At 35.6% G+C, this 23,485-nt stretch overlaps 2 protein-coding genes across 3 annotated transcripts; one reads left to right on the top strand and one right to left on the bottom strand.

Annotated features, from left to right (window-relative positions):
- The first annotated feature begins 4,956 nt into the window (after positions 1 to 4,956).
- LOC108682785 (hornerin) lies at positions 4,957 to 12,905 on the top strand. 2 transcript variants are annotated; one of them, XM_018172025.1, is made up of 3 exons: positions 4,957 to 4,989; positions 9,191 to 10,493; positions 10,797 to 12,905. In XM_018172025.1, the coding sequence occupies exons 1-3, from the start codon at positions 4,978 to 4,980 to the stop codon at positions 12,530 to 12,532; spliced, it is 3,051 nt and encodes a 1,016-aa protein (XP_018027514.1). In that variant the 5' UTR covers positions 4,957 to 4,977; the 3' UTR covers positions 12,533 to 12,905. The 2 variants fall into 2 exon arrangements, with proteins under 2 accessions (XP_018027514.1, XP_018027513.1); XM_018172024.1 differs by having other exon boundaries at positions 9,191 to 12,905.
- A 1,167-nt stretch (positions 12,906 to 14,072) lies between these two features.
- Positions 14,073 to 19,940, bottom strand: LOC108682789. The gene is made up of 2 exons (XM_018172029.2): positions 19,918 to 19,940; positions 14,073 to 16,739 (listed from the first exon to the last, which is right to left on the bottom strand). The coding sequence occupies exons 1-2, from the start codon at positions 19,927 to 19,929 to the stop codon at positions 15,294 to 15,296; spliced, it is 1,458 nt and encodes a 485-aa protein (XP_018027518.1). The 5' UTR covers positions 19,930 to 19,940; the 3' UTR covers positions 14,073 to 15,293.
- Positions 19,941 to 23,485: the final 3,545 nt, after the last annotated feature.

Genomic DNA, 23,485 nt, shown 5'->3' with positions numbered 1-23,485 from the left:
AATTTCGACAGAAATGGAACTAATGACGGGACCAAACATTTAAAATTGTGCAAGTGAATTCCTTAAGGCTTGATGGCTGGTATCTGTCCATGCCGTGTAAATCTTAGCGTTAATCAAAAGACAGACCACAGTTTAATTTAATACCTATATAATTAATTGGAAGTAAATTCAATTGCCAGCAGAAACTTAAGGCAGCTTGATTTTTACCTGAATTTTGCATGACCCAATAAGTTTTTGTCTCCTGTTAGGTTTACAAATTTGGACGAATGCAGGTTAAAACGAAATGTTATAACGAAATGAATCTTCTGTGCCTCCTCTTGCTTCGCTAGCTGACTGTCACTGCTTTCTTAAATTCAAACAAAAATAAAATAAAAGACAAGATCACGAATTTAATTTCTATTTTTTTTTGTGTTCATTTATCTCAAATCGAATGCTATGCAATCGTGTTACTGTCTCATTTTAATACTGTGGTGAAATATTGGAACAATATTTCATGAAGTTTATGAAGTTTTTCATGAAGTGAGAAGAATAAAGAAATGTATTTGACTCATTTCTAATAGGAGATGATTTTCATAATTCTACATGATTCTACATGATTGTTTTACTCCTATTTGCTTGTTGTTAGTTCTTTATTGCCAATTATTAATAGTCACGAACGAAAATTCGGACCAGATTCTCAAAGTTAGGCTGAGGAGGCATGCTGTTCATATTATTTATGCACCTAATTAGTGATTAACTCCTAACAAAACCGCCTTGAATGGACACATTTCAGTGATCTTCAGCTGGTTCATTAATGACAATGTCAGAAATAATTTTTAAATCGGAATTTACGATTTTTGAGCTATTCCGATGTTAAAATATTCATACTTTTCAATATGAAATAATTTGCAAACATGTACAATAAAAAAGATCTAATGACAATAATTCAAAGAATTCCAAAGTCGATCAGACTTTTCGTATTTAATCTGAATTAGAAAATAGGTTGTTCATGCTCCTGTGGTTGGTTAATTTCATTGATAATCATAATTATTGGTGTTCAAGTGTATGTTTTAGTAAAGAGCAACGAGCCGATACTCTGGTACTATTATTAAGGAATATTTTCATTTTTATCATGAAATTGATCCTTGACATGAGAAATTCGAACCAAATCCATGGCAGTGAGCTGAGCACCATGGGTGGGCGGGCCTATACAGGAACAACAACATTAACGGTAATCTGAACAACAACAGTGAAAATAATGAATGAGATTTGAATGAAAGTAGTCTCATGTTTCTGCCATCCTTTCCACATGCAATTAAAAAAACAATATGGTAAAAACCCTCTTAGAAAATATAATAAAAAATATAATAGCTTTGCTGTTTATTTTATTGTAAGCTAACAATAAAATATCCAAACTTTTATCAAAATTATGGTGGATGTCGGGGTCATTCTCTTTGCTAATAAATTCTTGGTAAAGTCATCAATTGTAACGGAAGACCTGTAAATAAAAATCGGCCTCGCAGACGACTTTTATTGCCGACCTTACGGCTTAACGAACAAAGCGAGCTCAGAATTTTGACTTCAGCGCAGAACTGAAACTTATTTCACTCGTTATAAAAAATGTCGTTAAAATTCATGATCCGACTCAATAATTTTGTTAAAAAGACCTGCTGCAAAATGTGAGAACATGGGTTTAGTTTAGTTTATCAATTATTAGTTCACGTTGAGATAAATTGAGATTTCTACGCAATGTTATTCAAGAATTTAAACCCAGCATGAAAGGTTAACGCTGCGTGTTTAAGCTTCTGATTCTTATCAGAGAAAATAAAATTCACCTCTTGAAAAAACCTTCCGCGTTCTGACTCGGTGTTTAGGTTCGAAAATAATGACCTATGCTGTAAAGGTTCAATATTATTGACCTAAATTTAGCCGGTAGGTCAACCTTATCATGGATGATGGCATTTCCCTATACTGCAGTCTATTCACGATTTCCCAATTATTGATATTTAACGAACACGTTGAGAACAGCAAACGCTGTAGTTTCTGCCGTTTATTTTTCACGCATGCAAGGTTTGATCACTTTATAAAATAATTTTAACTTGTTTATGCATGCGATGAGCGAAATGACTTAGTTCTACGATGCGCATTCCAAATGAAACTATTATTTATTTTAAGAGAAATTAACTATTTTATTATTATTTATTTAGTAAGATATCATAGGATATCCGAATGTGGCTGTGAATTAAATTCCTAAGTGCAAAATTATTATATTGTGGCAATAGGATCCAATAATTGATTTAAATGAGGAATTTTTTTATTTTCAATTCGAAATTTACATCACATGACGAAACGTTTCAGTGACGGGAATATTTTTGTTCAAATTGTTCAGACACCGCATGAATCTCACCCGAGTCAGGCCTCAGGCATCGGGTTTTCATCAATCAGTTCTTCAAACATTTTTTTTTCTAGACGTCGGTATATTTTCGTAAGTAATTACTGCATGAAATCAAGATCTAGAATCGTATCCGCCATATATGGAGATGGTAAATGCATTCCGACATCTGGCTGGTGAATGTTGTGCATTTTTTGATAACGTTTGTTATTTAAAAACGTTGTTTGTTACTACGTGACAGACGAACAATTAAGTACCTGCAATTGAAATTGAGCACTTGATATAATCGAAATCAGCTAACACAGCTGTGAAAAAAATGTCTAAATGCGTAGTCAAGTTTATTTAGTCAAAAAATACGAAAGAACCTCATATAAGATGAAAAAGAAACATTTTTTATGTATAGTGATAGCATTCAGTTGCATCAGTGAGTGGAGTGAAGTTAAATGCTCAGGAGGAAACATTTTTTGAGAGCCGATGAGAAGTTCGGCAACTATTCCTAAAGAGAATATTTTCAGGAAAAATTAATTTATTGATCTAAATTACTTTTCATCTTCACTTGAATTATGATTACCTAAACAATCTGGTCCATCGTTCATCAGCTATTGTATAACATGAGAACGTGCTCAACATGACGTTGAAAATTCATAAGTTGACTTCAGAGAAAAATGTGACACAGTAGCCTAGAAAATACTTCATATTTGGACGTCACGTCTAGGTTTATTACACAATATCCGCGGCCAGACATGAAAACGCTTGTAATACACAAAATTAATAGAATGATATTTTTCTTAATTTTATTATAAGGCAGGTTGAATTTTCACAATTAGATAACATGCCTGATTATTACAACACTTCTCTTTAACTTCAGTTCTTGTTGTTTGTCTGTCTGCTACAAATCTTATAATCGATATTCAACACACTTCTACCATTCCCACCGATCTGAAATTTTGCACACTTGCGTGAAGTTGGAGACAATGAATGAATCAGTTGACAGAATATATCATTTTAAAAATATAAAAAAGTTGGAAAAAATAATTTTATATTCTACAAATCTTATAATCGATAAACACACTTCTACCTGTCCAATCGATCTGAAATTTTCCACACTTGCCTAAAGTCGGAGGCAATGCATGAATCAATTGACAGAGTTAATAATTTTGAGAATTTTAATTTTTTACTTCTAAAAATAAAATTCAAAAATTAATTGTTGTAATATTTTACTATAAAATTAGAAATTCATTGTACGTATGTAAAATCGAAGACACTGAATTCTTTAGAAGTGTTGTCTTTAAAAAGTAATTTTTAAATGCATATTATTTTTCAACTGAATATATGACCACGATCGAGTAACGGATGTGAGGGGTATTTTGGAGGTACCGTCTTATTGACGGATTTTCATTTGACGATATGTTAGGTAACTCGAATAGGCTTTTTTTTTCTTGGTTTGGAGATAAATGAGCAAAAGCCTAACGTTAAACTTAAATTTTGAAAATTGTTCAAGAACTCCTAGCGTAACTAAACATGGAGCAACAAAAATAAGAACGAATCTTGGATAATAAGTTTAAAAGTTCCGTACCTACTATGCATCCAATCATAACACGGAGAATAGCACGACTAACAACGAATTCGATTTTGATAACACTGCTGGTGTCAGAGCTTCATCGGAAAGTCTCAAACGATATTCTGAAGCATTCCACGGGAAATTGATTTAATGGCTTAAATCAATTAAAATATTTTTTTTTCTGTATATTATAAGTATCCGCAAATACTTTAGAGAAACCAAAATAGAAGCTCAATTATCAATTTTATCCTCCATCATTTAGAACAGAAAAATATTAGATTTTTACATGCAAGGCCTTATTATTCAAATTGAGGTCGCTCATCCTGTATCACAAAAAGCGTTTTTCAACCAAATTAAGGTTAGTAAAACAGCCATGCATTATATTTTATGTTCTTTGTCAAACATTGTCTCCGACGCCCTTCGCTTTTGCCTCAGGCTGCGTCATTTGCCTCGTAATCATATTTGTCGCGAATCATTTGCTGATCCCAAATTTTATTATTTTTTACTCAGTCACAGAAGTTGTAATATTTCTGCCAGGAATGTTTATCCTGAAATCAATGTTGATAGAATTTTTTATTGAAAGGATTTTGAACTTCAGAGTTAGATTCCTTCATTTTGATAAAGGAATTCAACATTCGTAAAAGATATCGTACATTTGTACACTATATCGCACATTCGTAAAATATATCATACATTTATATAACATATATCATACATTCATACAAGATATCGTACATTCGTACAACATATCGTACATTCGTACACTATATCGCACATTCGTAAAATATATCATACATTTATACAACACATATCATACATTCGTACAACATATCGTACATTCGTACATTAAAAACACCCTAATTTCCTGAGGATTTCCAAGGAAACAAAACGTATTATGCAGTCACAGGTTGGCGAGAAGTGACCGCCATGCTGCGGTACGCCAGTAACCGGGCGAGGGCATCAGAAAAAAACCCGCGTGCAGGTCAGTATAAAAGCCTCGGCCCTGCCCCTGCTGGACCATTTACCCCAGACAGCTCCCCCCACGATGTGCAACCTCGTGAGTAGATTATTGAGCATTTATGAAGACGTGAAGTGAATTGATATAACCGAGGCTATTCTTTTACCAATAGTTGCATGATGCAATGATCTGAGAAATCACGATCGTTAAACATACTCTCTAAAACACATTTATATCGGAGTTCTAATGAGTTTCGATCGATGAATAAAGTGAATTTTGGGTAAACTAATATCGTAATAAATGTTCTAAAAATCTGTAAAGTGTGTAGGACTCACATAAACTCGACCAAATTTTCGTAGACTTGTGTGTTAATTTTTCTAGACTTAATTATACACTACAACCTATGCTCCTAAAAAAAGCATGGTAAAATTAAAAACTGATTTCACGCAGTGATCGACTGTAAATAAACGTTTTAAACACGGGAAAATAAATCAATTATATGAAACATGAATGAATTAAATCTAAGGTTAAAAGTGTGTAAATTATGTATTGTAGTCTAACCCTGGAGTTCATTCCCATGAGATGCAAGGCTGGAACATTAGAAGGATTTTTTGTTTATGGAATCATATTTGATGAAGTTAATGATGGTTTTTATTCGTAATTGATTATGTGAGCAAATAACTCAATTTACGGACATACTCAATGAATGGGAAACCATATGAACTTGAAAGTGCCAGGTTTTTACACGGAATGACTAAACTTTATCGACGGTGACCAAGCAGTTTCAGACTGTACCCGAAACATGTGATCTTGCTCGCTATTTTTATCTGTAAATTCAAGTAACAAATAATAAAAATATGATCCATAGCTCGAAGTTTGTATCTAACTGTCGTATTTCCGATGGCGTTTTCCTTTATCAAGTAAACGGCAAGCAGGGTTAAAGCGAAACGGTAACGAAGGAAGATAATGGGATAATTGAGCATATGCTACCGAATATACAGTGCGGAATTGTGTCAGGATAGAATGAGCAATTGTAGGAAAATAAATCCGAAAATAAAAAAAGGTATTTTTATAAGATAAAAATCAAAAGTTTTTTGGTCATAGATACATTTTAAAAGTTATATGGGAATTGAATTCCGCTATGAAATGCGAATTATAAACATTTCATATGGGAGAAATTATAAATGAATTATAAATAATATCCACAAAGGCCTGACTATAGTAATTGTCTCATGCGATCCTAAAATTGAAAATATCAGAACGACTTCTGATTTGTTTGAAAATAAATAACTTAAAACAATTATGCAATTTTATAGCAAAAAATCTCCGCGAAAATCCACTAATCCACTAATGTTTAAAGGAAATGGTTATTGAAATTTATTGAATTTCTAGGCATTTTATTTGGTTTTAACTTTCAGGTAATTTGAGTGTCAAACAATAGTTTGACAATAATAATAGAAAATAATTTCCCCAGTTTTGGACTGATTTAAATACTATAGGAAATTTAAACATTACCTGTCAAGGCAAGCGCGTTACTTTCTTATAGGCACAGTTTAACGTTAGGGAAAGTATTCTTATTCGAGTAAACTATAGTGGAAGTAGGAGTATTTTACGTTCTTTTTATCGTCAAAAATTGTAAAAAATAATCACCTAACGGATAATTTTTTTGCAAACGACTCCACGTCAGGTTGGTTGGTCGCCAAAAGAAAGTTGTACATTATTCGTAGCTTGAAGGACTGAAGAAGCATTCTCTTGTTTCAAGTGCGTTTTTGCTCTAAGTTGTGGAAGCTCTCAGAAGTCACTTTCTTTTATCTACTGCAGGAGACCAAGCTCCTGAAAGTTTTCGTTCAAAGTAAATTTCTTCACTTTGGTTAATTATTTTTATGACTTTATTAAAGCCCATTGTATATTTCGAACTGTGAAGTAAACAAAAAATTAGGTCAATTTTTTGAGCTCTTCTGTAATTATATAACGTTAAAATCGGCCTATACTCATTTAAATTGCAAAAAGGTTTGAATTATTCGAATAATTGTTAATACTTCCATGAATTTCAGCTCTTGTAATTAAAATTTTTCTATAGGGCCACTGAGCAGTAAAAACATGATAAATAACTTTCAATAAGGATAAATTTCATGCGATCAACTTTGCACATGTCGACTTTATAAAAAATTAAAGAAACTAATTATTACGAACGATTTGGATGCGCTAAAAGTATTGAACGTCCCAACTTCCAGGTTAAATGATATCCAACGTGTTAAAATTTACCCAATCAATATGCCTTGAGATTGAAGAAAAAAACAGGTAAAAAAACACATTCGATGCAATCGTCCGCGGAAGTGAGCGCGTATTTGCCGTCTCTGAAAGTTATGCCTCTTACTTTCAGAATTCAGGTCCAGGTTGCTTCTGTGGCATTTTTGACGACGCCATAAATATTTCTAGAAATACGTGCAATTCTGAACCACTGGAGAATCGCGCAAAATGAATTAGAATTACACTACGATGCAATTTTGTACAGCAAATTTCCACAAGAAAGTCTTTTTTTCCATAAAAATCAAGTGAAAATATTTCAATAGAGATTGAGTCTAGTACGAACCACCAATTAAACAATGAAAAATACGATAATCAAACTTCTAGAGAATTCTAAGAATTTGTGGGAAGCGATCAAAAAGAAGTATCGGCAGCCCACTCGATCAATAACTGCCAATTGTCATAATTTATAATAGAATGAGAGACTTCCGACTTCATCAATGTATGACTCGCACTTAATTTCCCTTTACTAAAGTTAAACTCAGGATAATCTCCTTAAACATACCTCAGAACAAATTTTATTCTCTAGGGAGATGGCCTTGTAACTTTCACTCGAGAACTTAGAACACTCGGAGACGTCCAAACAAGTTTTTTGATTTACTGTAACAGTCCATTTGCCTTCAGCGGAATCTGGTCTTATGGATGCGCATTAAGCTAGGCCGGGGCTGGCGTTCACCTCGCCTCGTATACGCGTTTGTAACCAATAATTAAATCGCTACGATAATTAATGACCCACTGCCTTTATCTAATATTAGTCACCTCCATATATAAAGTGAGCAAAAATTTATTTCGAATGAACTAGCGCGAACCGCTGACCACATATAAATTGGTTGAAAACTATTTACAAACGCATTCGGATGAATCACTGACCATATCTGGATAAATTGTAAATAATTGCGATTGAAGTCACAAATAAGTTTTTATACAAAGTTTCAGTCAAGCATAGATGAATTAAAATGAAATATTGATTAATGAACTAGAATTTTGAATCTAAATATGAATAATTTATAGAAGTATTTTAGAGCGAGACTCCCAATCAATTTTCAAATTCATGAACTGAGGTTTCGTTAAACATTCCCACAGTAAGCTGAATGGAAGAGACAATCAGTGTGAGATAATAGAAAAATAAATAAAATGAGAATCAATAATAAATCCTAATAACCTCAAGTAATTAAAACGATAAACAGGAGAATAATTTCATCATAGTTATTAAAATGGAAGATTTTCCCCACTGGCATGTGAAGTTCAATGCAGCTCTAAACTAAAAATATCGTGCAAATTTTGAAAACGAATTTTTAATCTATTCGTGGTATTTTTAAATAAACTAATGCTAAAAAAAATTAGTTCTGATTTGGGAAAAGAAAGTTGTTATAGATTTTAAATAATATCAATCAGCAAGTTTTTCATCATAACATAACATAACATAACATAGTGATGTCGGCTCTGAAGTGTAGGCCTGATGTGGCCTGTCGCCGATTCTTTTGGGGAGGGTATAGGAAGGCGAGGCCTGAGCGCAGTCAAGGCAGCGATTGTTCTCGGGTTACCGGCAGTCGCCGAGGGTTTTCAAAAACGTGCCCTCGTTTCACGCACTAGAATTTGTCGGGAATAAAACACTTGTACTAGCCGTTTTTCTCACTATTCGCACAATTTTGATTGAACTGCACTAACATTGAACCTTTCACTGAAATCGTTTCGGTACAAAATTCGCGAGATAAGTCAAACCGGCATAGTAAGAAGTGAGAAAGTTGGGGGATCATGTTATAAAATGCTATTAACTGTATAGAATTTTTTTTGTAGAAAATAACTAATTCAATTTCAATTTTTTGTTCCAATTCTGGCTCATTTAAACCCCGTGAAATTTATTTTAAATAAGTTTTCGTAAATATTTCATGCAAAATGTACTGTTCAGCCAAAACTATTGATATTTACTTCGTTGTGAATTTCGTTCCAGTCACAATGTACAACAAAGTTCTAGTGAATAATTTTTTTTCAGTTTCTGGTGTTGCTGCTGGCGTGCGCAGCATGGGCTGCGCCAGGAGGATACGGCTATGGACCCTCAATGTCGGCAGGATACGGTGCTCCACCCTCAATGTCAGCAGGATATGGCTCTGGACCTTCAAGACCAGGAATCATAACTCACTTGCAACCAGTTGTCCTTCGAGAGGACCTTGACTTATCCGGGGAAAATAAAGTTGAAGTTAAGCTAAATGCAGACGACGAGGTGAAGACCCTTGCCCAAGTTGAAGTTAAGTCTGAGGTTGACGACGCCGTCGATAGTGGTGCACAAGTCGAAACCAAGCAAGAGGTTGAAGATGCAGTGGTCGTTCATGCCAAAGCCGGAGGCCAGCTTGAGGCTGAACAAGCAGAAGGCTCTCTTGCCGAAGTCGGAGGCGAGCTTGAGACTGGAAACACAGGAGACGAACATGTCAAAGTTGAAGGCAAATTTGAGGGTGGTGATGCAGGCGAAGCTCGTGCTAAAGTTGAGGAGGTATCGGGTCCTGAAATCAGTGTCAAGGAATCAGGAGATGGCGGAAAAAAAGGTACTTCTGTGGCCGTGAAATTATCGAATGATGATAGTGCTATTGGTGAAGCTGAAATTGCCTCAAAGGACTGTGGTTCTGGGGAAGTTCGTCGATTAGATGGGAAGTGTGTCGTACCAAATATTAACCGGCTCACATACCTGTACCAAGCACCAAGCTTTGCCTACAAAAAACCGGCGCCAGCTAAAATTCCAAATCCAGAAGTCGACCTCAGCATGGTTTTCGTCAGAGTACCAAGTGCGATTATTGACCGTGATCCTTTGGTCATACCACCTCCTCAGCAGAAAACGGCAGTCTACTTGTTGCGGCAACACCACGCGGTCACATCTCCCAAGATAGTAGAATTGCCGTTCAAGAATCAAGATCCAGAAGTATACTTTGTCAATTACAACGAGGGTGACAATCTTGATCTTCCAGGAGGAATAGATTTGAGCACCGCACTTAAAAGCTCGTTGCTTCAGGGGACAGTGATTGGGGACGGCATCGGAGGAGGAGCTACCGTCAGGACCGCGGTTGTGGAATCTAATGTAGCCAGTGGTGGAGGGATCGTTGCTGACGTTGGGGAAGATGATGGCGCTACACTTTCTTTAGCTAATGGCGGTGGTGATGGCGTAGGACACGGTGGAGGTGGTGACGGTGGCGGAGATGGGGGAAATGGCGATGTTGGAGGTGGAGACGAAGCTCAACCAGAAGTTTCCGAAGTAAGAATTTTGGAGGGAGGTGCTGTTGCTGGTGCCCCTGCAGAAGCCGCTGAAGGTGAGAACAAAATTTTGAGCGAAAGCAAACCGAGTGAGTCTCGTGTTAGCGATGCTAAGACTGAAATTGAAACTAAAGTAGCTAGTGATGATGCAAAAGTTGTGGAACAGGAATCTGTTGGCGGAGACAGCGATGTAGGTGGTTCGTTCGACGCTAGTGGTTTAAATATACAATTAGGAGAAAGGCTGAGTTTAGATGAGTTTGTGGAAGGTCTTGGCATTGGTGACGGGACAAAGTTAGGTTCATCCTCATTTCAGCGCGGCGTGCCAATAATTCACAAATCTCTTCCTCTCTCGAACAAAGTCGCTGCCATTCGCATCGCGAGTGCTGCGTCTGAAGGAGATGGGGCTGATGCAGAGGGAGCAGTAATCAAGGAAGTTGAAGCAGAGGGAAAAGCAGCTGAAGCCGTTGGTGAGGTTGAATTGAGATCTGGAGATGGCGGTGATGGTGGAGATTTGAAAAGCGGAGACGGGGGTAAAAGTGGTGATGAAGGAGTGAACGGTGCTGAGGGAGGTGCTGGTGGTGGTGAACCAGGAGATGTTGAAGCCAAAATAAGTGATGGAGGAAAAGATAGTAAGAAGGATGGTGGGAATGGTGGAAAAGATGAAGGCGTTAAAGGTAATGAAGGAGGTGAGGGTGAAGAAGAAGGTGGAGAAGCTGAAGGAGAAGGTGGAGAAGGCGAAGGAGAGGGTGGAGAAGAAGGCGAAGAAGAGGGTGAAGAAAAGGGTGGGGAAGGCAAAAAAGAGAAAAATGGAAAGAAAAAAGAAGGTGATGGTGAAGCGGAAGGAGAATCTGGCAAGGGTAAATCGTTGCTCAGTGGTCCACGCATGTCAAATGAAATCATCAAGGGGACACCACTGATCTTGGATCAGAAAACCCGAAGTGAGAAGCCTGTCTTAGATTTGGCTGCAGCTAGCAGCCCTACAGGGAAAAGAGGAACGGCTGAAATTGTTAGAGTGCAGCCGGTTGGTTTCGGCCAATCATCAAATGTTCAGGGTCAGATATTTCCATCAACAATAACCCGGTTAGGTGGGGGCACGTCCCTGGCGGGTCTCATTTCGGGTTTGGGAGGTGGCTCGTCGCAGTCGAATTTTGGAGGTGGTTCTTCGTTTAGATTTCTTCAGCAATCCGCATTAGGAGGCCGAGAATTTTCCCGTGGTAACGTTCGAGTTTCATCACTTCAGCCAAACTCACAAAGTCTTTTCGGTCTTGCACCGTCCGTGCTGGGGCCATTCACAGGAGCGACCAGGCCACAGTTCGGCGCTCAATTGGGAAAGAGTGTAGGGAAATCATCACAAGGATTTTTGGGGAGCCGGATCAATGTTGGAAACATTGGAAAAAGCCTATCACCTGCAAGTTCTTTTCAATTAGCATTTAACCCGAACGTTGCACAAGCATCTCGCGCTTTTGGACAGAATGCTGGCAGGAGTCTAGATGCTTCAAATATTTTACTAGGAGAGTCTCGTCAACCATCTCCAGCTCAATTCCAATCTACAGAGCAAAACGACTTGGAAGGTCGAGCTAAACCAGCCAAATTTTTGGGAAGCGCCACACTTGTTCAAAAACCTGAGGTTTCCTTATCCGCGCAAAGCTTGCCTGAACCTGAATTCAGGCAAACAATTCCCGGACCGGTCTCATCGGCACAAACAATTCAAGTTTCTCCGAAGTCGCAGTCAAACTCACTCGCTAGAGCTAGCCAGAGACAACCATCAAGTGCTCTTTCCTCGAGGAGTCAGAGAGTCCTCATCAACTCTGGGCCGAGACAAACAACTGGGGCTCTTTCCTCGAGTCAAAGATTTGCCTCCAGTTCTGGTAAGAGTTCAAGTGCTATTTCTTTGAATCAAAAAGTTTCTTCCAATTCTGGGAAAAGTCTTTCATCATCCCGTTCAAGCTTTCAAAAAGCCCATGGAAGAAAATCTGAAACGGTAGACAGTACAAGATCTATTGGAAAATCTCTCTCAAGCGATTCTCCGAGATTTACTGTGGTTCCCGTACGCAAATCAAAGAGTAAGAAGGCACAATTTAGAGCAAGATCCTAAATAAAGAAATATTATCTCCCTTGATAGTTTACTCGTTTTAGAAATTTAGATTCATAAATAAATGTGTTTGTTGTTCTTCAGCGTACATAGCAACTTATGGAAATTCTTTTACCTTACATCGCTATAGGTAAATATGTTGATTTTAACCTAACAAAATAACTATTGTTCTAGTTAGAACAAGATGAAAACGAAAAATTCAAACAAAAAATTTTACATTTCATAGAAAGGTATTCCTGTTACTTGAACTGATACTAGTCGAAACATTTTTTCTGTAACAGAACGCCTGTCCCACGTGCATGGAAATAGTTCAATCCTGTTTGTTAACTGTGCCAACTTACCTAGGAGTTTTCTAAATAAATATAAGTTACACGTCTATCGCCTTCATTATCCTAATCATGGATTTATTCCAGTCAATTAATTTCATCCAGTCACTATCACAAGTCCGTCAGAATAATATCCAGATTTTGATCATTACTCGGCCATTAAAAATTAAATTAAATAATCATCGCAAATTCCTACAAAAATGAAAATAAAATCGTTAGTTTGAAAAAACAAGCTTATTTGTTAATAATTGGATGAGAGGAACAATGCAATTTCAATTACAATTACTATATATAAATTGATTACACAGCATTTCGCTATTTTATTTTCGTTGTAAGGGGTCGAAATCTTCTGTAAATATATGAAATGTAGTCAAAAGAAAATATTATAGGGTAAACATGAAAAATAAAGCTTCGCAATGTAATGCAATAATAATATTCCTGAATAAGCTTTTCAAGCATTACAATATTCTCGTGAGATGAGCTATAAAAATTGTTTGTGACTTCTTGAAAATACTAAATGTTCCAGATTTCCAACTTCAAAGTTTATATTTTATGTGGTCTCTGATGCGTATTAAATAATCGGATATATCAATAATGAAAAGTTATGGTCATTTATATCTCAAAGCGCAGTTTTACAGTTTACAGTTTATTAAACGAAGACGCAAAATTTTAAATAAAAATCCTTTTAAAAACATGTATACTAATATTGTGGCATCAATTGCGATTTATTTTGTTTTTATTTACCAACAAAACAGCCAGCCGTGCTGTTCTTTCAATAATTATTAATTTTATAACTGGAAGTTTCTATTGAATCACTTTGGTATAATAAAATGGTGCAAAATAAGAAAAAACACGAGAAACTCTTCCATTATCCGATAGGGTTAACTTTAGTTATACTGATGTTTTAGTGACGAATTTATAGGCAACAAATTCAATTTTACTCTTCCATAAAGTTAGGAGCTGTCCGAATTTCGAACAATTAAGGTCCCACTCGAGCAGGTATTGCGGTTTATCCAATTCAGGCAAATTGTAGAAGTATAAATTTATGGAAATACCTTACATTCGTATAGCAAATATTTTCTAATATTGCAATGATTGCACTGTTGTTTCCTTTGAAACACGCAAACTACGAATTTTAACGGTATTAAGGAAATTAAGGAGCCGCGAAATTACTACAACCAGCTAATTATATAATTCTAATCATTTCTTGTCTCCAAACATGACCCCACCATGACCATATTATAAAGTATATTATAATACTTTTAGTATTATAATATATTCTGAAGTGTGTGACGGATGGGAGTAGATAATATTAAGAAATGTGTGAATACGGTTGAAGATATTCAACCACATGCTAGGTAGACGCTTCCCAAAGGGTGAGTAGTGCACTTTCAACCTAATTTTCTTCAAATTTACTAAGTAAAAAATACATCTTTAATTATTAATAGGTCCATATAAATGTATGGAGGTGACTAAATATGTGCTAAGCATTGTTAAAGAGGCCGATGAAGCGAAGAGGTGGTGTGTTTGGGACAATTAACCTGATCGATTTAAAGAAAAAACACTTTATTATAATATTTTATGGGTGCCATTTCGTTGAATTTTAGCTTTTTGTTGAGAATAAAAATTATTAATGATGCGTGGAATATTCATTGCAAAATTGCCACCTAGAACATGAAGCATATATTAATATCACACCCAAGTGAGTTAACAGACTGCTATCACACAAAAGAAATCATCATTAGCAATGGAAATAATTTATATTCTATCAGTAGAACTAATTACGTTAATACCACAAAAAATATTTTATTTAGCATAATAATCTAAATAAATAGCATAACATTATTGGCAGAAAAATTAGCGTAAATAATCTAAATAAATAGTATAAAATAAGTGGAAGAAAAATTACCACAATGGCGGGTTTCGCGAAGTGGCCTTCCCAAAACTTGAAGCAAGATACGGAATTGTCATTCAAAATTAATACAAAACGACATCCAAACGGAACAATTATAGCCGAAAATAAATCATATAAATCAGATCTAAAATTATCGGAACGAAAAATTTGCCAGGGATATAATTATGATCAAATTTAATAATGCATACCTTAAGCAATCATAAATTTTGAAGATTGGACTAAGATTTATAAATGCACTCGATAAATTAAACTATTATTAAACTAACAATCTTTAAATCTAACAAATTTTCTCTGAAAAATATATATTTTATTTACAAATTACGCTCTACGTAGAAAAATGCAAACGTATTCTTTCAATCGAATTTTTTTTCATCAAATCAGCCTGTTTAAGCGCATCAAGCGCTGCCTTAAAACGACTTTCGCTAAGGCAACATGAAATATTAGTCCCGAATCTCTCGATTAAATGATTAGACCTTTAAGTGTTGTGCGTGCTTCCATCAAATCCGTCAAAAATGTAACTTCATTATTTAATTTTAGATTTTACCGGAGGGACGAAATCCCACTGCGCTGGCTCCAACTTTTGTATAAGTGGGGGCAAATTTTCTTGGTTCCCAAGTGTAGCTGTTCCGTCATTCCCGTTGAACTGAATGTTGCTCGTTACCGGCGCGTACTGCCCTCTGCCTTGCACGGGAACGAAGTCTTCGGCTACTGAACTTGGGGACTGTCCACTCGATAGGCTGGAAGAAGGCTTGAAACTTCCTCTTGTTTGGGAAACGTTGCGAGGAGGGACTTCTTGATACGCTGGTTTGAAGGCATAAGGAAGCGAAGCGACACTTCCCTGTCGCTTTGCTTTTTCAATGCTGAGCGAATTTTGTTGCTTCAGTTCGACAGGCTGTAGCGGTTGAACCACAGTGGATGAATCTTGCAGTAGATTGTTTGATGGAGTTTCATATTGATTAGGCGTTGAAGGCAAGGATATGTTCTGTAATTTTGGAAAAGTGCCTATGTGGCTTGCGTTGCGGCTGTGGAAGTCATTCCATGGCACACCGTAATGATTTTCGTACGACTGTTTTACTGAGGCTTTAAACAGTGTATCAGTTTTATGAGGTACTGTGTGATGATCGAAATAAAGGGTTGACTGATTTCTCTCCTCAAAAGCATTAACACCTCGAGTCACAAATTGATTTTGAGTTGAAAAAGGTGACTGCTGTTGAACGCTTACAATGCTCTGATACTGATCAGTTGGTTGCGTTTCGTACAGGGTTGAGGGTATACCTCGTCGAACTGTGCTTTTACTGAAAGAATTTCTTTGGCTGTAATCTTCTGAGCTGTAATCTTGCGAATATTGCGAGAGAAAATTTCCTTGTTGAGGTAGGACAATTGCATCAGATGACAATGAATGTCCTAGAGAAGGAGTTTGACTCAAAGCTGTTTGTAGGTCGATTCCTCCAGGTAAAATGGGATTTTCACCGGATCCATAGTTCACGAAGAACACTTCTGGTTCTGTGGGTCCTTGTTCTGGAACCTGAATAAGCTGCTGGTTTATAGTAGGACGTTTACTCAATACATATACAACTGTTTTTTGTTCGATGGCAGGAACAACAAGGGGTTTAGGGTGAACATCATTGGGGTGAGTCTTGACGAACACTACGTTTAGATCTAGTTTAGGCTCAGGAGCTTTAGCCGGGAGAACTTGTCGTCTGTATTTTGGAGCTGTAAAGGCATAAACGTTTTTGGTGATGTGTGCTCTCTCGCATCTTCCATGAGCTCCAACGACTTCGTTGGGACCACAATATTGTAATTGTCGCTCCGTGATCCGGCCTTCGTCGCGGCGCTGCGGCGTTGCTTTTTTGCGGACGTAAAGTCGGTGGACCACCGGGCGGAGACGGGGTGTGCGGCTTCGGCTGATTCCGGGTTGGTCGCTCGGAAGACCAGCAGCAATAGCAAATGATAATGCCAACAGGAATATCTGGAATATGGAAAAAATTAGAGTAACTGAGCAATAACATTATTGATCATAGAATGATAATATATTGAACCAAGATTTATTCCCACTCGATAAACAAAACACAAATCACAAAAAAATAATAACAAATTATTGTTTGAATTTGAGTACAGCGTTTGTCAAATTGAGCAAATAATACTCATATGGTGTCGGCTCTTTTGGTCAGTAGACTTTTTAACGTGTTTTCTTATGGATACAAAATCTTAAAAGTTTTAAAATTGTAGACACAGCGTTCACAAAAATGCTGTGCTCACAGATAAAACAGGATGTGTTGAAATATCCTATAGGACATCAAATTTGTATCGATTTGATTAAAATCTGCACATTACCTCATATAGAATTTTTTAATTCAGTAAATATGTAGCTCTTTTAGTAGGTAGTTGCCTTGCATTAAAGATTAAATAAAGTTTAACTTATGCATCCGTTTTAAATGCCATGGCTGAGAGTCAAGAAAACATTGAGGAGTAATGAGAAATAAGTCAGCGGATGTTAATTTTTTTGACGTCTTCTTGAGAGGTTGTCGCATTGCCAGAGATAAATATTAATATGTAGGACTTTTCTTCTTGATTTCCAAGATTTATTTAAACTTTTAAAAAATTACTTGTAAGAATTTGCCGACGAACGTGCTAACGCGCACGGCCGCTTGGTCAGAGCTGAGACCTGCTTTCTCCAAATGCCCGCGTTTCGAGAGCAGAAACTCGTTACGGTGGATGACTTGATTTTTACAGAACCCGCACTCACTCTATTGGCTTGCTATTAAAATGTTAGGATCAGTTGCGATTAAATAACGATAATAAAGTGACAAATAGTTCAACACGAATTTCTTGTATGAAAAATTACTTTATTTTATGGGCATACCAAAATTATTTTGTATTCCTATGCATGGGACTCCTAAATAAAAAATTTTGGACACTTGGTTGTAATTACAATTTAAGAGTGGGTTCTGTGAATATTTTGCTGTCATGGCACCTCAGAATAATGCAGTTTTTGAAGCTCGAAACTCCTTTTTTTCGCCTAAGCCCCTGCAGGCTAAATCTGCAGTTAACGATTTTCTTCGTTCGATTCTAGTTCAGTTGGTCAGATAGTTCAGCATAAGGGCCTTCTGGTATTTTCGTGGGTAGAATTCTATACAATATATGATCGGTTCTGTTAAGATGTTGCTGTACGTTGTTTCATTTTTTGATAACGTATACTCGTCTCTTCTGAGACCTTTCTAAAGTAGGATTTTCATTGTACTAAGACCTACGATGTACTTAGATTAGTGATTGTCATTCCGTGGTGAACAATGACGAGAAATGACATGGTATAGGAATTCTAAGAATGTTCTGAAATAAATATGAAAATTCATTACGGACCTACGTTGTATTCTTTTTCGTCGAATCCGTTGATGTAAAATATCTCCGCTCGATTGTGTTGCTGATGGACAAATGTTATAGGGAATATCGATGTAACGAAAGACACGTGTATCCACTTGACAGTCAACGACGTTCTATCCGTTAATTAGCATTTAATCCGTTCTATTAGCATTTAATGATGGTTCTTCCGTAATTTTTAATATAATACAATAAGTATATTTGGCTATTAGAGAAAGCACATCCCGTTTTCATTATATCTCATGTACGAGAAAGCCGCGGAGAAGCCGGTGTACAGTCTCCCAAACACGAGCCTCAGTGACTTGCACGATTGGTTTTTATAATAGCTTTTTTAGCAGTAGGAGAGACCCGTGAGCAAAAACCGGTGAACCATATAGAGTTTCTTAGATAAACTCATTGAGCCGTTCAGGTTAGGTTGATCTGGTCTTGGAGGTGCTTTCGAAGGGCTAAGGAATGTTGCTGTCATTTTTCTCTTATAAGCACGAATTATTTATATTTTATTATATTATTTTTCTCTCTTATTTCGCGAATTATTATTATTATTTTTTTTTATTATTTCGCGAATTATTTTTCTCTCTTATAAGCGAGTCATTATTTAAATTCGCGCATTTAAAATAGCATGTTTTATACGCAGCTCTTTTTCCTGTTAAATAGACTTCTGTTCATAAAAACATTTTTTTTATTAGTGAGGAATTGGTAATAAATGATGAATCTTTTAAATTTAGAGACAAGGACTCATTTAGATTTAGAGGAACGATAGATAAGAACAGCATTTAGAGGAACGATAAAATTAAGAAATAAATTCGAATTGAAAAGGGTTGCGTTTGAAATTTCAAAAGAAAAGATACTATCATACGCGAATTCACTTTGATCAAAAAGAAAGATTAAACTCTGGAATTAGTTCGATACAATGCATATCTTTCAACAATATATGTTCTCTCAACTTTGCCTCGTAGTAAAACTGCTCTGTTTTGAATAAAAGTTTTCCTGTATAGACTTCAGTACAAGCCTGTGTAGAGATTCATGAAAATGAAATGCCCAACTCAAAATGCTTGAATTACAGATTAAGCAAAAATTCATGTCGGGAGATCATAGCCATAATTGCTTTCCTGATTTTCGGCGACGTTATCAATTTAGGCGGGTCGAGCCTATAGGATCTACGATGCGGGCGAGGAAAATATTTTTTTTTTGCGCAAGGAAGCGAATTAGAAATTTTTTAAACAATATTCCCTAGTATAAGTTCTTTGATGTTATTTATTCATTGATAAATTAATTGCTAGACTTTTTGATTATTTGAATATTAGAAGTCTCGGAAGCGAAAGGGAAATTTTCTTTTAATGATCACAAGGCTGAACCTTATTCAAAATCATATTATTTAGCAGATTCCGAGTTGCAATAGAGTTTTAATTTTTCGTTCGCAAGGAATAGGCTGCTATCAAATGCTTACTGTATGATGTCAACGATGCTCTATTGCTAATTATTATTCAATAAGCATTGTAACTTAATTGCTATATAATGTGCACTTATATATCCCGATGATGACCGTTCTTATTAAGTATTCTTAAATTTAATAGTCCTTCTTTAATCATATAGTTTGTTTGAACAACAGAACTGTTTCCCTTGAGATGAACAGTTTTGAAATTCTTTTTCGTAATGCACGTAAAAAGCCCGAAAAAAAATCAGCGATAATTAATGTCTCCACCAGAAAATAAACAGAAAAATGGATAAAATTGATCATTGATGTTCACAGCACCGGCAGCCACACTCACCCACGTCCTCATGTTTGGGGTCTGCTCTGTCGTCTGATGCTCTGTCTTCGGGGCGTCCGCTTATATACGGCACAGCAACCTGCATGGAGCTGACTCACTCGGATCACCAGCGCGGATTTCCTTCCTTTGGTTATCACTGATCATGTCTAAAGACCATCGAAAAAAGTATAGACAAGTTTAGTTTGAACGCCATTAACACGTTGACTCCGATTGCTTCACCTTGCAAAATTATTTCATTTTTTTGTATTGTTTAAACAGGGTAGCCAGACGGTCATTTTTTCCGGATAAATTCCGCGATTTAGTTTTTCTCAATTGCGTTGGCCGGCTAAAATTTATGATATGGGTACTTCCTAATTAAATTTTAAATACTGCAAAATGAAAATAAATGAAATTTTTATAGCGGAACCTACAAATAAACTAGTATATATTGAGTTATCGGCCTTTCTGGCCTTCTTTGTTCTCGGATTTGGCAGATTTTAGGCAACCTGAATTATTTACAACTAAGTCTTGGAGAAGTACATTTTGTGGTACGCATATGTACCACTTCGGAGTCAACGCGGAGTTACATGAGAGCTCACAGGAAGGGATAAGTGAGCGAAGTGGTATAAATTGGTATAATTTATAATGGTATAAGTATAATTCGTATAATGTAGTATAAGTATATTGGTATAATTTATAATTGGTATAAGTGGTATAATTTATACCACTTCGCTCACTTATCCCTTCCTGTGAGCTCTCATGTAACTTCGCGTAACTATATATGTAACTATATTTGAACATGAGGTTAGTACTGATGGTAATGAAAAATATATAAATGGAAAATATAATCATGTCTAATAAAATTTCTTTCGACTAATTCCAATGCATATAATGATTTTCCGGGTATTTTGGGCAGTCGACACTGATATTAATTACATGATATTAATATCTGTAGACCTAGCAGGAGTCAAGTATGAATTTCATTATCTTAGAAATTATTCAAATAAATGATAATTTTTTCTACGATTTATAATACGAAGAAATTTTGGTTATATTGATCATGTGAAGCACGGAAAATGTCGAGATCATTCATTGGGTGTTTCTTTTATCTATTGATTCTATTCAGAGAATTTAAGATTTTTTTTTATTTAAAACAAAACTGGGTTGTAACTCTCAATAATCAATTAGGAAAATGTAGCAGAATATAAGTTGAATTCCAACATTTATTGGGAATTATAAAGCATGGATTCAAACAGCAGAAGGTTTGCATACAAACAGCCTATTAATAAACACAGTAGGTTTTTTGTTAATATATCAAATATTTGCTAGAGTTACTCGATCAGCTTAGCCATGACCATCCAAACAAATGACGTTGAAACATCGTTTTTCACAAGTTGATTTTATTTCAACAGCTTTCAATCAACGTACTTTCAACATAAGATACCTCTTGGAAAGTTTCTGTACTTTGAGCGTCTCTATACCAATTCTTATGACGCATATAACCACCCCGTATCATTTGTAAATTGTTCTAATCAATATTAAAGATTAGACTGTTGTGGTGAGTTAAATATCATAAGTAAAAATTAGGATGTAAAAATTAAATTTTGATCAATTAGTGTCAAGGTCTTCCATTTTTCTTATTAAGTAATGAGATCCTTCTCATTCAGTAGATAATAATTTAATAATATTTTGCATTCCTTACCGCAAATAATAGTTTTGACGGGAAACAAAGGAAAGTTGCTTCCCATCATGATCATCACAAGGCATTTATGTAATTTTTAACATCATGCACGCATATTTACTTCACTTTAATAACGGAACACTTTAGCAGCACTATTATGCTCTTTTTAGACTGAATAATTTCTCACAACATGATAGTATACTAAATTCAGCAATAGATTTCAATTGAATAAAGTAATTTAGAATGTAATGTCAACACCAATATTTTCCAAAGAGACTTTAACGCTGCTTAGATAGTAATCCTTGGCGAAACATTTCGACGCTCCGGTCCAAAATACAACACACAGTGGCTATGACTATTTCGGATATAAAATTTGGCGTCTAGGAAATAATTTGAAGTGAATCAATTGTCTTATGTTTCGCTTCTCAATGATGCATGCCATATATTTTGGTTAGCAATAGTTTTTGTATTTTCACATCAGTCATTTATGACTTTCCTTGTCTAAAGGAACGAAGTGTATGGAAGGAAACCTAGTAAGTGAAACATCATAGCTTTAATTAGATAAGTTTAAATATGTCTTAATTAGAATAATGTTTATGATAGGTGAATAATTTTATCTATTATTTATTTCTCTGTACGTTGAGTACCATTACTTATTGTGTATAATGAATGCATTATAAGGAATGAATGAATGAATGTTCCTCTCCCTTGTGTATAATGAATGCGTTAGATACAACTTGCTAACATTCACTTTCCCAATCAATAAAGTCCGTTGCTTGAAAAATAGCCTGGCAATGCTAAGCTGAGACTGGTATTTCTTTCAAGCAAGTTTCAAAGTAGGGCGCGTCAGCTTTCTTTTGTTATCAAAGTTTGTGTTATCTTACCCAAACTTTAAGAAGGAACAGAAAATAACGATCAGTAGAAAACGATTACAAGGGGTGACTGATATATTCGCCCAATGACTGAACTTTGTTTTGCAATCAGGCCCTTCAAGTTCTACTTATTCGGCAATGGTTTATGAACAAATGAATTTCAAAAATTATTTTATTGGCTTAGGTTAATTATAAAATAAAATTTCCCCAGTGAACAGAAGAATCCGTTTAACTGCAAAGAGAGTTTAAGTACGAGACAGACATTTAACGGTACTTCGAAATGAAAAATAAATAAGGTGTGCTAGGCATAAAAAAATAGAAAATGAGAAATTATTTTTTTCAGTATTGTATCTAGGGACATTGGTCGTTTAGGGGTCTCCTACATGTAATGAATTTAATTGTCAATGATGGAATGTGCAGAATAAAATAGTTTGCCAAAATTCGTCTCTGACATTGTCAAACTCGTTTTTTAGCGACAAATTCGGGTAATCAATCCTTGAATTCAGAAAAACGTTCTGCAACAGAAATTAACAGTTGTTTCTAGCATGAATCGTTGTTTTAAAAACGGCTTCGTTGTACAAAATCATTCGATGTTTTCTCTCGATGATCGAAATGGATGTATTTCTGTCTGTTTCGAGGAAAGTTCATAGCAGCTCGACAATTTTTTTGTAGGAATCTAGAAGAATTTGAGTATGCATGATTTTGCAGCAATTCTATACGGATAATTGCAAATTTTGTGAGTTCGCTAGTACTCCTTACCTGAATTTCGCTTACATATTACTACATGCAACGTTAAATTTCTGCAACTCGGAGTTAAATTGAAAATCCCAGCATAATTGACGAGTTACCTGTAGAAATAACTAAATACTTTTCCGTTCTGGAAAAATATAAAGCTTTATGGACAAAATAATTTCCGAAAACTATATTTGAAAATAAATATAACGATACCCATTAATAGTATAATTTATTTTACGTAAAAAATTTCAATGACGCTTATAAAATAGACAATGAAGTTTCTTGGCTAAATTTGGCAAAC

This window comes from Hyalella azteca, unplaced genomic scaffold, assembly GCF_000764305.2.
Source record: "Hyalella azteca isolate HAZT.00-mixed unplaced genomic scaffold, Hazt_2.0.2 contig16688, whole genome shotgun sequence".
NCBI classification, from domain to species: Eukaryota; Metazoa; Arthropoda; class Malacostraca; order Amphipoda; family Hyalellidae; genus Hyalella; species Hyalella azteca.
The sequence above is the reverse complement of the archived record's forward strand: the minus strand, read 5'-3'. Positions and strand labels throughout refer to the sequence as shown.